Source organism: Hyla sarda, chromosome 1, assembly GCF_029499605.1.
Source record: "Hyla sarda isolate aHylSar1 chromosome 1, aHylSar1.hap1, whole genome shotgun sequence".
Taxonomy (NCBI): Eukaryota; Metazoa; Chordata; class Amphibia; order Anura; family Hylidae; genus Hyla; species Hyla sarda.
The window spans coordinates 19396021-19408046 of NC_079189.1; the positions used below are offsets into that span (position 1 = coordinate 19396021).

A 12026-nucleotide genomic window follows, 5' to 3' on the forward strand; every position below is an offset into this window, starting at 1 on the left:
TCGGGCTGATCGGGACTATCGCGATAAAAGTCTGAGCTACAGGCTTGAGCAATCGAGCCCCTATATCGCTGATCCATGCAAAGCTACGGCTTTGCAGGGATCAGGGTAAAAGATTAGCGTGTGCAGTGTTATAGCCCCCTATGGGAGCTATAACACTGCAAAAAACCCATAAAAAAACTGTGTAAATAGAAATAAACATATGTGGTATCGCCGCGTGCTGAAATGTCCGAACTATAAAAATATATAATTAATTAAACTGCACGGTCAATGGCGTATGCGCAAAAAATTTCCAAAATCCAAAATAGCGTACTTTTGGTCACTTTTTATATCATATAAAAATGAATAAAAAGCAATCGAAAATTCTGATCAATGCAAAAATGGTACCGATAAAAACTTCAGATCACGGCGCAAAAAATGAGCCCTCATATCGGCCTGTACTCGGAATTTTTTTTAAAGTTGTAGGGGTCAGAAGACGACAATTTTAAACGTATACATTTTCCTGCATGTAGTTATGATTTCTTTCAGAAGTACGACAAAATCAAACCTATATAAGTAGGGTATCATTTTAACCGTATGGACCTTCAATTTTGTCACATAATGAATTTTCTTTCCGTTTCGCCGTGGATTTTTTGGTAAAATTACTAATGTCACTGCAAAGTAGAATTGGTGGCGCAAGAAATAAGCCATCATATGGAATTTTATGTGCAAAATTTAAAGCGTTATGATTTTTAGAAGGTGATGAGGAAAAAATGAAAATGCAAAAATGGAAAAACGCTGAGTCCTTAAGGGGTTAAATAATGTGGACACCAGTATTAAATTTACTTTTACACACTCTACTAAAGAAATTAGCTTCTTAGATGTTAAAGTGATGGTCCAGAATGATCGTTTGATTACAGATTTATATGTAAAAGAAACTGATTGTGACACCCTCTTGACTTTCAGTAGCTGCCACCCTCGGGCTATGGTTAATAGTCTACCATATAGCCAGATGCTGAGGGCCAAGAGGATTGTTCAGGATGAGTAAAGACTTTCCGCTGCAGTAAACAGAATGGTGAACAATTTCCGAGATAGGGGTTATCCCAGGGCTCTAGTGCAGAAACAGAAAGAAAAGGTTTTGAAGGGGCTACAATAGACAGAAAAGAGCCACCCCACACAATCCATGAATTCCATTTGTTACCACCTATAATGGTCTTTCGAAAGATGTAGCTGGGATTGTTCGTAAACACTGGCATTTGATAAAGGAGGGCTTTAACATCAAGGATTTTGAGGAGTATCCATTGATGTCATACAGGAGGAATAATAACCTAAAGATAGGTTGGTCAGGGGTGACATCTCCATAAAATCAGGGTGTACACAGCGCTCTTTAACATTGGCTAAAAAGGGATGTTTTCCCTGTAGAGGTTGTGTGAATTGTGACCTGATGAGTAAGGGCGACATATTTACGCATCCAACTACCGGAAAGACATATCCAATTCAATTCTACTTGACATGTGATACATCTTTTGTCGTTTATGTCCTTTGGTGCCCATGTGGTCTCCTCTATATGGGGGAGAGCACATGGGTCCTTAAAACACGCCTAAACCAACAAAGGTATTCAATCAGAAAGAAAAAACTTGATTTACCTGTGTCTAGTCATTTTGCAGAAAAAAATGGACATGGTGAGCGGGAATTACGATTCATGGCCTTGGACCACATTCCAGTATCAAAAAGAAGAGGGGATAGGCAGGCTGCTCTAAAAAAGTGTGAACTTAAATGGATATACACACTTAAAGGGGTACTCCAATGGAAAACTTTTTTTTTAAATCAACTGGTGCCAGAAAGTTAAACAGATTTGTAAATTACTTCTATTAAAAAATCTTAATCCTTCTAGTACTTTTTAGGGGGCTAAATACTACAGAGGAAATGCTTTACTTTTTAAATTTCTCTGATGTCATGACCATAGTGCTCTCTGCTGACCTCTGCTGTCCATTTTAGGAACTGTCCAAAGCAGCATATGTTTGCTATGGGGATTTTCTCCTTCTCTGGACAGTTCCTAAAATGGTCAGCAGAGGTCAGCAGAGAGCACTGTGGTCGTGAAATCTGAGAAATCTAAAAAGTAAAGCATTTCCTCTGTAGTATATACCCCCTAAAAAGTACTGGAAGGATTAATATTTTTTAATATAAGTAATTTACAAATCTATTTAACTTTGTGGCACCAGTTTATTTAAAAAAAAAAAGTTTTCCATGGGAGTTCCCCTTTAATACTTTGAAACCGCACGGATTAAATGTCGAGTTTAAGACTTCTAAAAGCAACTTAAACAGATTCAGATGGGTACATCTGCAGGATGAGTTTTGTATATATGTCGGTATATTCTTGCACATTCAGTCGGTTTATGATATAATTATATTTTTTATTTTAGATATCTATATGAGGAGACGTCTTGCAACACTCATCTGATGCAGAATCTTATTCATCATATTTTTTACTTAATTTTCATCAGTTTTTTGTTTCTTTTTTCTAATTGGTAAATTTATTTTTATAATTTATTGTTTAATTTTTTATTATTTTTGTATTTTTTTGGCTACCAATAAAACAACTATATCGTATATACTCGAGTATAAGCCGAGTTTTTCAGCACGATTTTTCGTGCTGAAAACACCCCCCTCGGCTTATACTCAAGTGAACGGCTGTCCGGGCTTGCTGGGAGTTGTAGTTTTGAAATCTCTGGAGGTCGGCAGGCTGAAGACCACTGCGGCCTTCGACATCATCCAGCCCCCCCATCTCACCCCCTTTAGTTCTGTACTCACCTCCGCTCGGTGGGATGTTAGGGTGCGCTGGTCCGGTGCTGCAGGACTTTCCGGTGGGGAGGTCGTCCGGTGGGATAGTGGTTCCGGGCTGCCATCTTCACCGGGGGGCCTCTTCTCCACGCTTCGGGCCCGGCCCCGGAATAGTCACGTTGCCCTGACGACGACACAGAGGGACGTTCATTACCAACGTCCCTCTGCGTCGTCGTCAAGGCAACGCCTCTATTCCGGGCCCGAAGCGCAGAGAAGAGGCCCTCCGGTGAAGATGGCAGCCCGGAACCACTATCCCACCGGACGACCTCCCCACCGTACAGTCCTGTAGCACCGGTCCAGCGCACCCTAACGTCCCGCTGAGCGGAGGTGAGTACAGAACTAAAGGGGGTGAGGGAGGGGGAGGGGGGGCTGGATGATGTCGAAGGCCGCAGTGGTCTTCAACCTGCGGACCTCCAGAGGTTTCAAAACTACAACTCCCAGCAAGCCCGGACAGCCGATGGCTGCCCGGGCTTGCTGGGAGTTGTAGTTTTGAAACATCTGGATGTCCGCAGGTTGAAGACCACTGTATCAGACATTGACAAGCGGTGATGATGAAGGGGGGGGCTGATGACACGTGGTGATGATGACAAGGGGATGATGAATGGGGGGTGGGATTATGACAATGGGATGATGAAGGGGGGGATTATGACAAGGGGATGATGAAGGGGGGGATGATGACAGGGGGATGATGAAGGGGGGGTGGGATGATGACAAGGGGATGATGAAGGGGGGTGGGGATGATGACAAGGGGATGATGACAAGGGGATGATGAAGGGGGGTGTGGGATGATGACAAGGGGGAGGGGATGATGACAAGGGGATGATGAAGGGGGGGGTGGGATGATGTCAAGGGGATGATGACAAGGGGGTGTGGGATGATGACAAGGGGATGATGAAGAGGGGGTGTGGGATGATGACAAGGGGATGATGAAGGGGGGTGGGGATGAGGACAGGGGGATGATGAAGGGGTGTGTGGGATGATGACAAGGGGATGATGAAGGGGGGTGTAGGATGATGACAAGGGGATGATGAAGGAGGGTGTGGGATGATGACAAGGGGATGATGAAGGGGGGGTGTGGGATGATGACAAGGGGATGATGAAGGGGGGTGTGGGATGATGACGAGGGGATGATGACAGGCGGTGATGATGAAGGGGGGATGATGACAGGGTGATTATGATGAGGGTGTTAATGACGGGGGTCTGGATGATGACAGGGGGGATGATGTATTTCCCACCCTAGGCTTATAATCGAGTCAATAACTTTTCCTGGGATTTTGGGGTGAAATTAGGGGCCTCGGCTTATATTCGGGTCGGCTTATACTTGAGTATATACGGTATTATTGTGGGACCTATATACAAGCGCAGGATTCTGTGTTACTCATATATGTGGCATCTGGCACTCTTTGAATTGGATTGGGGACCTGATGTCTCCAGCAAAAATAAATAGAGAACCATAGTTTATTAATAAAATTAAAAACAATTCAGCAAGCAGCAAATGCATGTGTGTGTGTGAGAAATTGTACATGTGTGACTTAGGCAACAGTCTGGTCACTTCATTGTGACTAGGCTGGTTGCCTCTGTCATATTGAGTTGGTGTAACACCAAGGCTGACATCTGTCGCTCGAATGGGACAGGACCAGCTGCCTTTGCCTGGTGTAATTCTAAGGTGTGACCTATGGGTGTGAATAACACCATGGGGTTCATACCTATTGATTTCCCTGTGAATGTGTTGGCGCTGCTTTCGTTTTTCTTATAATACAATATCGCTAGTTATAGCGTATGGTTCTCTATTGATATCTGCATCCTGCATTACAGAGCCTGCATTACAAAGTGCGCAGGCGCGAATATACGGAGCCTGACACTCTGGAAATTTAGCTGCATGCGCACGTTAGATACGTGCGTCACGTGACGATATGGATACGCTGATTGGCTGAATAACACACATGCCCGCGAGTGCGCTATAGGGAACCTGCGCGCATGCGCAGTTAGAACATCATGATGCCGGAGAGACGGCTATGGCAGCCATTATAGTTCTGATAGCATCTGGTGAGTGTTATGACATCTCCACCCCCTAATCAAATGAGTGTTTTTCTCAGATGTGTACATATGATGTCTCATTAACTATCTGGGGCAGTATCTGATTTTAAAATGTTTTAATACACAAGCACTTTATCATATGTATTTTGGAATATTTTATGCATTATTTGCACTTTGTATATGTAATGAATATTGCAATATTTGGATGTTATTCACATAATTATGTAATTGTGACACTTTGGTACTAGTTGATTGGTACCCTTATTTATATGTGTGTATACCCTTTCAATGTGCACTGCTTGAAAAAGACTGGTTGAGCCTGGTCGAAACGTCGCTTGCTGTAAAAACACTTTTTAATATGGAATAAATCACCAATTTTTTGCACTTTATCCTGTGTGCTGTGGAAAGATCATTTCCTTAATTTATATATCATACATATTAAGTTGGTATTGGCGGGGTATATTGGTATGGGCGTGCCATAGCTTGTGGGGGAGGAGCTTGGGGCCCCTCTCAAATTTTTTGTTATATCACTGCCTAGATGTAGATTTTTTTCTTACTAAGGACGTTATTTTCTTCTGATGGCATTCTGATGTCTCATGGAAAACTAAAGGAATATCTGCAGCTCATCTCCCAATGGTTTTGCGCGGATCCTCAGCCTGGCCCAGCTTGATACGTCGTATGTAAAAGAATTCGAAGTGGATCCAGCAATTCCAATAAAACGTTGATTTTATTCATAGTTAGACAGCATAAAAATCTTTTGCAGATAGCACTCACAGCACACGACCTAGCCAGTGATACACAGCAACATGGACGCGTTTTGAGCGCATGCGCACTCTTGATCAAGAGCGTGCATGTGCTCAAAACGCGTCCATGTTGCTGTGTATCACTGGCTACAGAAAAACAAACTTTTTTACGTTACTATTTAAGCACTACTATTTGTATTGTACCTTATGTCTATATGTAGGTTTTTCTAAATAATTCATAGAAACTTCTCTTCCAAGAGATGCATGCATAGAATTAATTGCGTACGCCATGGTTATTACTGCATTGTATTCAACGGGAGAACCACCATGGTTTCCCAAGAGAGCGAATTCTGTGATATCCTCCTCTCCTGTACAGTCGTGCAGTTGTTCATTCAATTCAGCTTCAAAGTCTTTATTTTTTAAATCATTTGGAGACAAGCACTTAAAAATCAAAATCCAAAGATCCTCAAGCCATTTATCGTCCGGATAATTTGAAGGACGGATGTTTGAAAGAAATTGTATAAAGTTGTTTACACTGTACAGGTCTCCCATGAATTCTTTACCACTCTCATCCTCGAGATGTTCATTCATATGACACAGAAAGCCAAAGGAACAGTTAAACGCTTCAAAGGAAAAGTATAACATTTCACTATCTCTAAACCAGTTGGGCGGCAGGAGAAAAGTTTTTGTATTCAGAACATTATCAGGCATCTTAAAAAATTCCATCATATAGTAAGAATAGGTTCCACAAACAATAATGATACTAGCGGATGAGCGTAAAATTATCTCCTGCAATTTTTCAATCGTGGTTTTTATTTTTGGGTCTATAAGTTTGTTGGCTGTAAAAGGAAAAACTTTCACAGTAAACTCTATGCAGACGCCTCGGCTGTTAAGAATTGAGGAAATAATATTGCTCTCCTTTTCTCCACTGTCATCGTCACTCATGACAATCCCAACCCAATTCCATGAAAAGTGCTTCAGTACTGTTAGCATGGCAGAAAAGTAGACGTGGTCATTGCGTGCTGTACGGAAGAGATATGGATACACAACTCTGTCACTGAGCATCGGATCTGTAGCTCCATAACTGATCTAGAGAGAAAGACACATTAGTGCTTGAATTCCTTTATACAAAAGTATTGATTACTTCTACTTACTCAATAACCTATCTTTATTATAGTCCGTTATGATGATTTTACATCTCCATGATCTTTTTCATATACAGGGGCACCTATAGATACACCTCAAAATGGCCCATGAATCTCCACACACCATTATTGTGTTCTCCTCAAGGAGAAATCTTACCTCTTTGACCCATGTCGACAAACCTCTCACAAGCCAAGCCAAAACACACTGTCCTGTACTAACAAGGGGCAATCCCCCTTAAACAGCTGTCTGAAGATAGATATTTCTTTTTCCTTCTGGAAAGATTTCTTGCTTGGTATAAATTCCCAATCAGTTTCTAAAATTCCGGAGTTGGAGTGAAACACTGAAGTTTATCAAAACTATCTGAAAAGGTGTTGGGATTTAGCTGCTTTGCTTGTTCTTTCTTTCCATAATTCCAAGTGGAAAGGCCTATGAACCTCCACATGCCCTTATGGTGTTCTCCTCAAGGAAGAATTTCACCTCTTTTCCCAATATCTTACTTGCACTTTCAACATTTAGACCCTTTTTGATCTACCTAATCTTATATTTTATGATTACCTTTTTTTATTTTTTCAAGGTGTAATGGAATACACTGCGGCCAGACATCCTCCCATACCGGCAGTGCCACAGTGCGCATTGAAGAATGCGCTCACAAGCGGCCGTCAGTCTGTTACTCATCTCGCTGCTCCTTCTCTCTCCCTGGCTCCCGGTGCGCACGTGCCCACCTCCTAGGGCGCGCGAGTGCAGGCTTTGTAAAATTTAAAGGCCAGTGCACCATTAATTGGACGCTGACCCTATATATATCCCTCAGTTCCTCCATACCCCTGCCGGATTATTGTGCCATTACAACTTTCTTGCATACTGTTTGTGTCTTGCCTTGCCGTGTGTCTGACCCCATTGCTACATATCCTGACCTTGCTCCTGTGCGGCCTGCCTTCTGACCTCTTTCTACATGACCTGACCTTGCTATTGTGCCGCCAGTCCTGACTTCCTGCAAGTCCCTCATTATGACTCCATCTCTTCCCTTCTGTGCCACGCATCTCTTCAGCAGCCTTTGTGAACTAGTCGTGCCAGGGGTAACGACCGCTGAGTCGCCTCCTGCCGCAAGTCCATCCGGCTTTGCGGTGGGCTCTGATGAAAACCAGTGGCTCCTTAGACTCCGCTCCATGGTACGGCTCATGCCATCGTCCACAACAGGTATAGCGGATCCACACCACCAGCCGTTACACCAGGCAGGTTTAAATTCACTTACTATGCATTTACCAACCACATCTTTTGGAAGTTTGTTCCAAGCATCTGTTATTCTATCAGCACAATATTCTGTTATGTTACTTCTGATCTTTCCTTCAAGTAACCCTACATCGTGCCCCCTTGTTCTTGTATTTCGTTTCCAAAATTTTATTAAAACTAATTTCTTCTGAACCCTATTGAACTCATTGAAATACATTAATTTAGGGGAACATTTATAATTTGCGTTTTTGGCTTTTTATTTTTCACTGTTGTTGCGCATGAAGTTTATGCATAAAATTTATACAAATGCACAAGCTTCTTCATACATTTTGCAAATTTTTTTTACCACTTTACCTTTGGGTTGAGTGTGTATAAACTACATCTGACCAGAAGTGGAGTATAGATGTGTATAATTTTGCACAATTTTTTAAAAAATGACACAAAAAATTATAGCTCAAAAAATAATCCACACACTGGTGAGTGAAAACCCCAAATTTGTTGCTAAAACATAATAAATTCTGTAAATATGACATAGGGCAACAGTCTGCTTGTGTTTGCTCCCGTTACTTACTAAAAAAAATAACTCATCTCCTTGCTAAATTTACCCCTTAGTTATTTAAAGGAAAACTGTCACATGCTGGCTCCCGCATTAACCACAGGTACTGATGGATAGTGCAGGAGACACTGATTCCTATGATCCCTACCTTGGCCGGATCCGTCTGGCCGTTCGCCCACAATCTTAGTTTTATTATATCTGGAAATGTGGCTGTAACTGGCACGGGCAGGGTTTCTGTAGCTTAGCTGGCACTGACCTCAGCGCTGCCCGTCCGCAGCACCACAGGCTCATGCATATTCATCCCCCCTCCCTCCAGCTCTCCCTCTCTTTCCCGCTCCTAACTGGACTTCACTGCTCATGTCAGGAAGCGGTGCATGCGCAGTGAAGACCAGTTAGGAGCGGTGAAGAGAGGGAGAGCTGGAGGGGGGGTTAATATTCATAAGCGGGCGGTGCTGCGGACGGGCGGCGCTGACGTCAGTGCCAGTTAAGCTACAGCAACCCCGCCCATGCCAGTTACAGCCACTTAATAAAACTAAGATTGCGGTTGAACGGTCGGATGGATCCGGCCAAGGTAGGGATCATAGGAATCAGCGTCTCCCACACTATCCATCAGTACCTGTGGTTAGTGCGGGAGCAAACATGCGACAGTTTTCCATTAATGGGGTATTCAGGCTTAAGACATCTTGTCCCCTATCCAAAGGATAGGGGATAAGATGTCTGATTGCAGGGGTCCCGTGGCTAGGACCCCCGCGATCTCAGACATGAATGGAGAAGGGTGACGTGACATCATGAGTGGGCGTGACTGTGACATCACAACGTTTTTGTGAATGACAGGTACACTTTAACAATTCACAGATCTAGAAAGAATCTCTGGGATGAGCTAGCATCTGTGGGATTTGGAAAAACAAGTCTGACCCAGGTAGCACAGGATATCTTCAACATGAATTGAACAGAGTTGTGTTTGCGGAACAATATGAGGCCATGTTCAATATTTTGGCTAACCAATGTATGGTAGTTACCTGTGTATACCCGTACACATTCAGTATTTGGGCTATGGGAACAGTTGTTACAGATAACAGATCTCCAATAAAACCCGCAATGTCCTCTTCTCCTGTACAGTAGTAGTTGGGTACAGTAGCTCCAGGTCCTGATAATATTTGTATTGTACTTTTCACAGCTTTATTAGCATTGGAACAAGAATCATATATGTGAAATCCCAAAGTCACATTGGGTAAAATATTTGGATTTTTATTCACTTCTTCAATGGCGAATAGAAAATTTAAGACATATTTGTAATTGAATGCATCTATTCTGTAAATAATAAAAAATGATGAACAGCAGATTGTAATAATATTAAACTCAGTCCCTCCTTAAAGGGGTAATCCGCTGCCCAGCATTTGGAACTGGTGCTGGAGCCGGCGCCAGGAGCTTGTGACATCATAGCCCCACACTCTCATGACGCCCCACCCTGCCCCCTCAATGCAAGTCTATGGGAGGGGGCGTGACATCCGTCACGCCCCCTCACATAGACTTACATTGAGGGGGCATGACATGAAATCATGAGGGGGAAGGGCTCCAGCTTTTGGAACAGTTTGTTCCAAACGGTGAGCAGCGGAGTACCCCTTTAAGCAGCTGTATGTACAATTTATTGGTTGGATGTACGAGTCGGAAACTTTAAGGGGAATTTTTTAACATCTGCATAGGCAAAAAGCTACAAAGTTTGTGACTTTTTGACGACCTTCGCTATGCTTGCCAAGTGGGCTGTCCTCCAAATTTTTTTGGCATTCCTCCTCAAACTTGTTGCTAAAACAAGAAAGCCATGTGTATTTTCTTAGGCTTGTATTATATGGGCAATGTTTTAGTTATAAATTGTATCATATTGAGGTCTAAATAACTTATTGATGAACTTTTATTAACCCTTCTTAAAGAGGATGGAATATTTGGCCTTTGCTTTTAGTATGTGTGTGTTTTAACCCCTTAAAGGGGTATTCCAGGAAAAAACTTTTTTTTTTTATATATATCAACTGGCTCCAGAAAGTTAAACAGATTTGTAAATTACTTCTATTAAAAATCTTAATCATTTCAGTACTTATGAGCTTCTAAAGTTAAGGTTGTTCTTTTCTGTCTAAGTGCTCTCTGATGACACGTGTCTCGGGAAACGCCCAGTTTAGAAGAGGTGTGCTATGGGGATTTGCTTCTAAACTGGGCGGTTCCCCTTTAAGGATGCAGGGTGTACATGAATGCTCTGTGTCCGATCCACTTTTATGATGCAGGCTCAGAAACTTACCCTGCATCATAGCTATGTAGTCCTGGCTGCTATCAGCCGCTGGGACCTGTGCCTAATGCCGGACATTACCGATCGTGGTGATGCCCGGCATTAACCCCTTAGACGCCGCAATCAAAGTTGAAAGTGGCGTCTAAAATGAAAGTAAAATAGACCCAGCTAAGGGTGTTAATTTTAACACCCATTGACTTTGCTAGCACAGAAATACGCAGTATCAAATACGCAGCATCAAATACACATCATATATGCTACACGTGACCCTACCATAAAGGGGTTGTCTAAAGGGGAATAGAAAAACACAGCTAATTTATTTCAAAAACAGCTCCACGTATGTCTCCAGGTTTTACAACTTGGCTCCATTCACTTCAATGGAACTGAGCTGCAGTTCCACACCCAACCTGGAGACAGACGGGGAGCATTTTTTGATAGAAAGTAGCTCTGTTTTATATTCCTGGAAAACCCCTTTAACTCACCTTCCTCGCTTCCTGGCAGGCTTAATAATAACATTGCCCAGTCTCACACGTCCCATCACTGTTGAACTTCACTTTCTCGTATCCGGGAGCAATGAAAGTGAGTAAAATTTTCTATTGCTTTATTTGTCAACCTTAAAGGGGTATTCCAGGCAAAAACTTTTTTATATATATCAACTGGCTCCAGAAAGTTAAACAGATTTGTAAATTAACAAAAGCCAGCAAGTAGAGGTAAAATGTCCGTCTTTATTCAGGGTTCTTCCTTAAAAGCCTTCACGGTGACAGACAAACAGTGAACATATCAAAAATGTAAAATATTGCACAAAAAGAGAGGGGTCCCAAGCATGGCTGACGCGTTTCCGATCTATTGATCTTTACTCATAGTAAGGATCACTAGAATCAATAGATCGGAAATGCGTCAGCCATGCTTGGGACCCCTCTCTTTTTGTGCAATATTTTACATTTTTGATATGTTCACTGTTTGTCTGCCACCGTGAAGGCTTTTAAGGAAGAACCCTGAATAAAGACGGACGTTTTACTTCTACTTGCTGGCTTTTTTGCTTTTTTTTCTACATGTCTGGAGGTAGCCGCGCAAGTCTGAGCTGAGATCCCCTATATATTTTTTTTCTAGATTTTTAAATGACTTCTATTAAAAAATCTTAATCCTTTCAGTACTTATGAGCTTCTGAAGTTAAGGTTGTTCTTTTCTTTTCTAAGTCCTATCTGATGACACCTGTCTCGGGAAA

The 12026-nt window shown here is 42.4% G+C and overlaps 1 protein-coding gene across 1 annotated transcript in view; it reads right to left on the bottom strand.

Annotated features, from left to right (window-relative positions):
- The window catches only part of LOC130357680 (vomeronasal type-2 receptor 26-like), a 41276-nt gene extending 29937 nt beyond the window's left edge, over positions 1-11339 (bottom strand). Inside the window, exons 1-3 of the mRNA XM_056560673.1 lie at positions 11284-11339; positions 9546-9837; positions 5802-6686 (exon numbers count right to left, since the gene is read on the bottom strand). Coding sequence (XP_056416648.1) covers positions 5802-6686; positions 9546-9837; positions 11284-11339 — 1233 coding nt within the window. The remainder of the gene's footprint in view (positions 1-5801; positions 6687-9545; positions 9838-11283) is intronic.
- Positions 11340-12026: the final 687 nt, after the last annotated feature.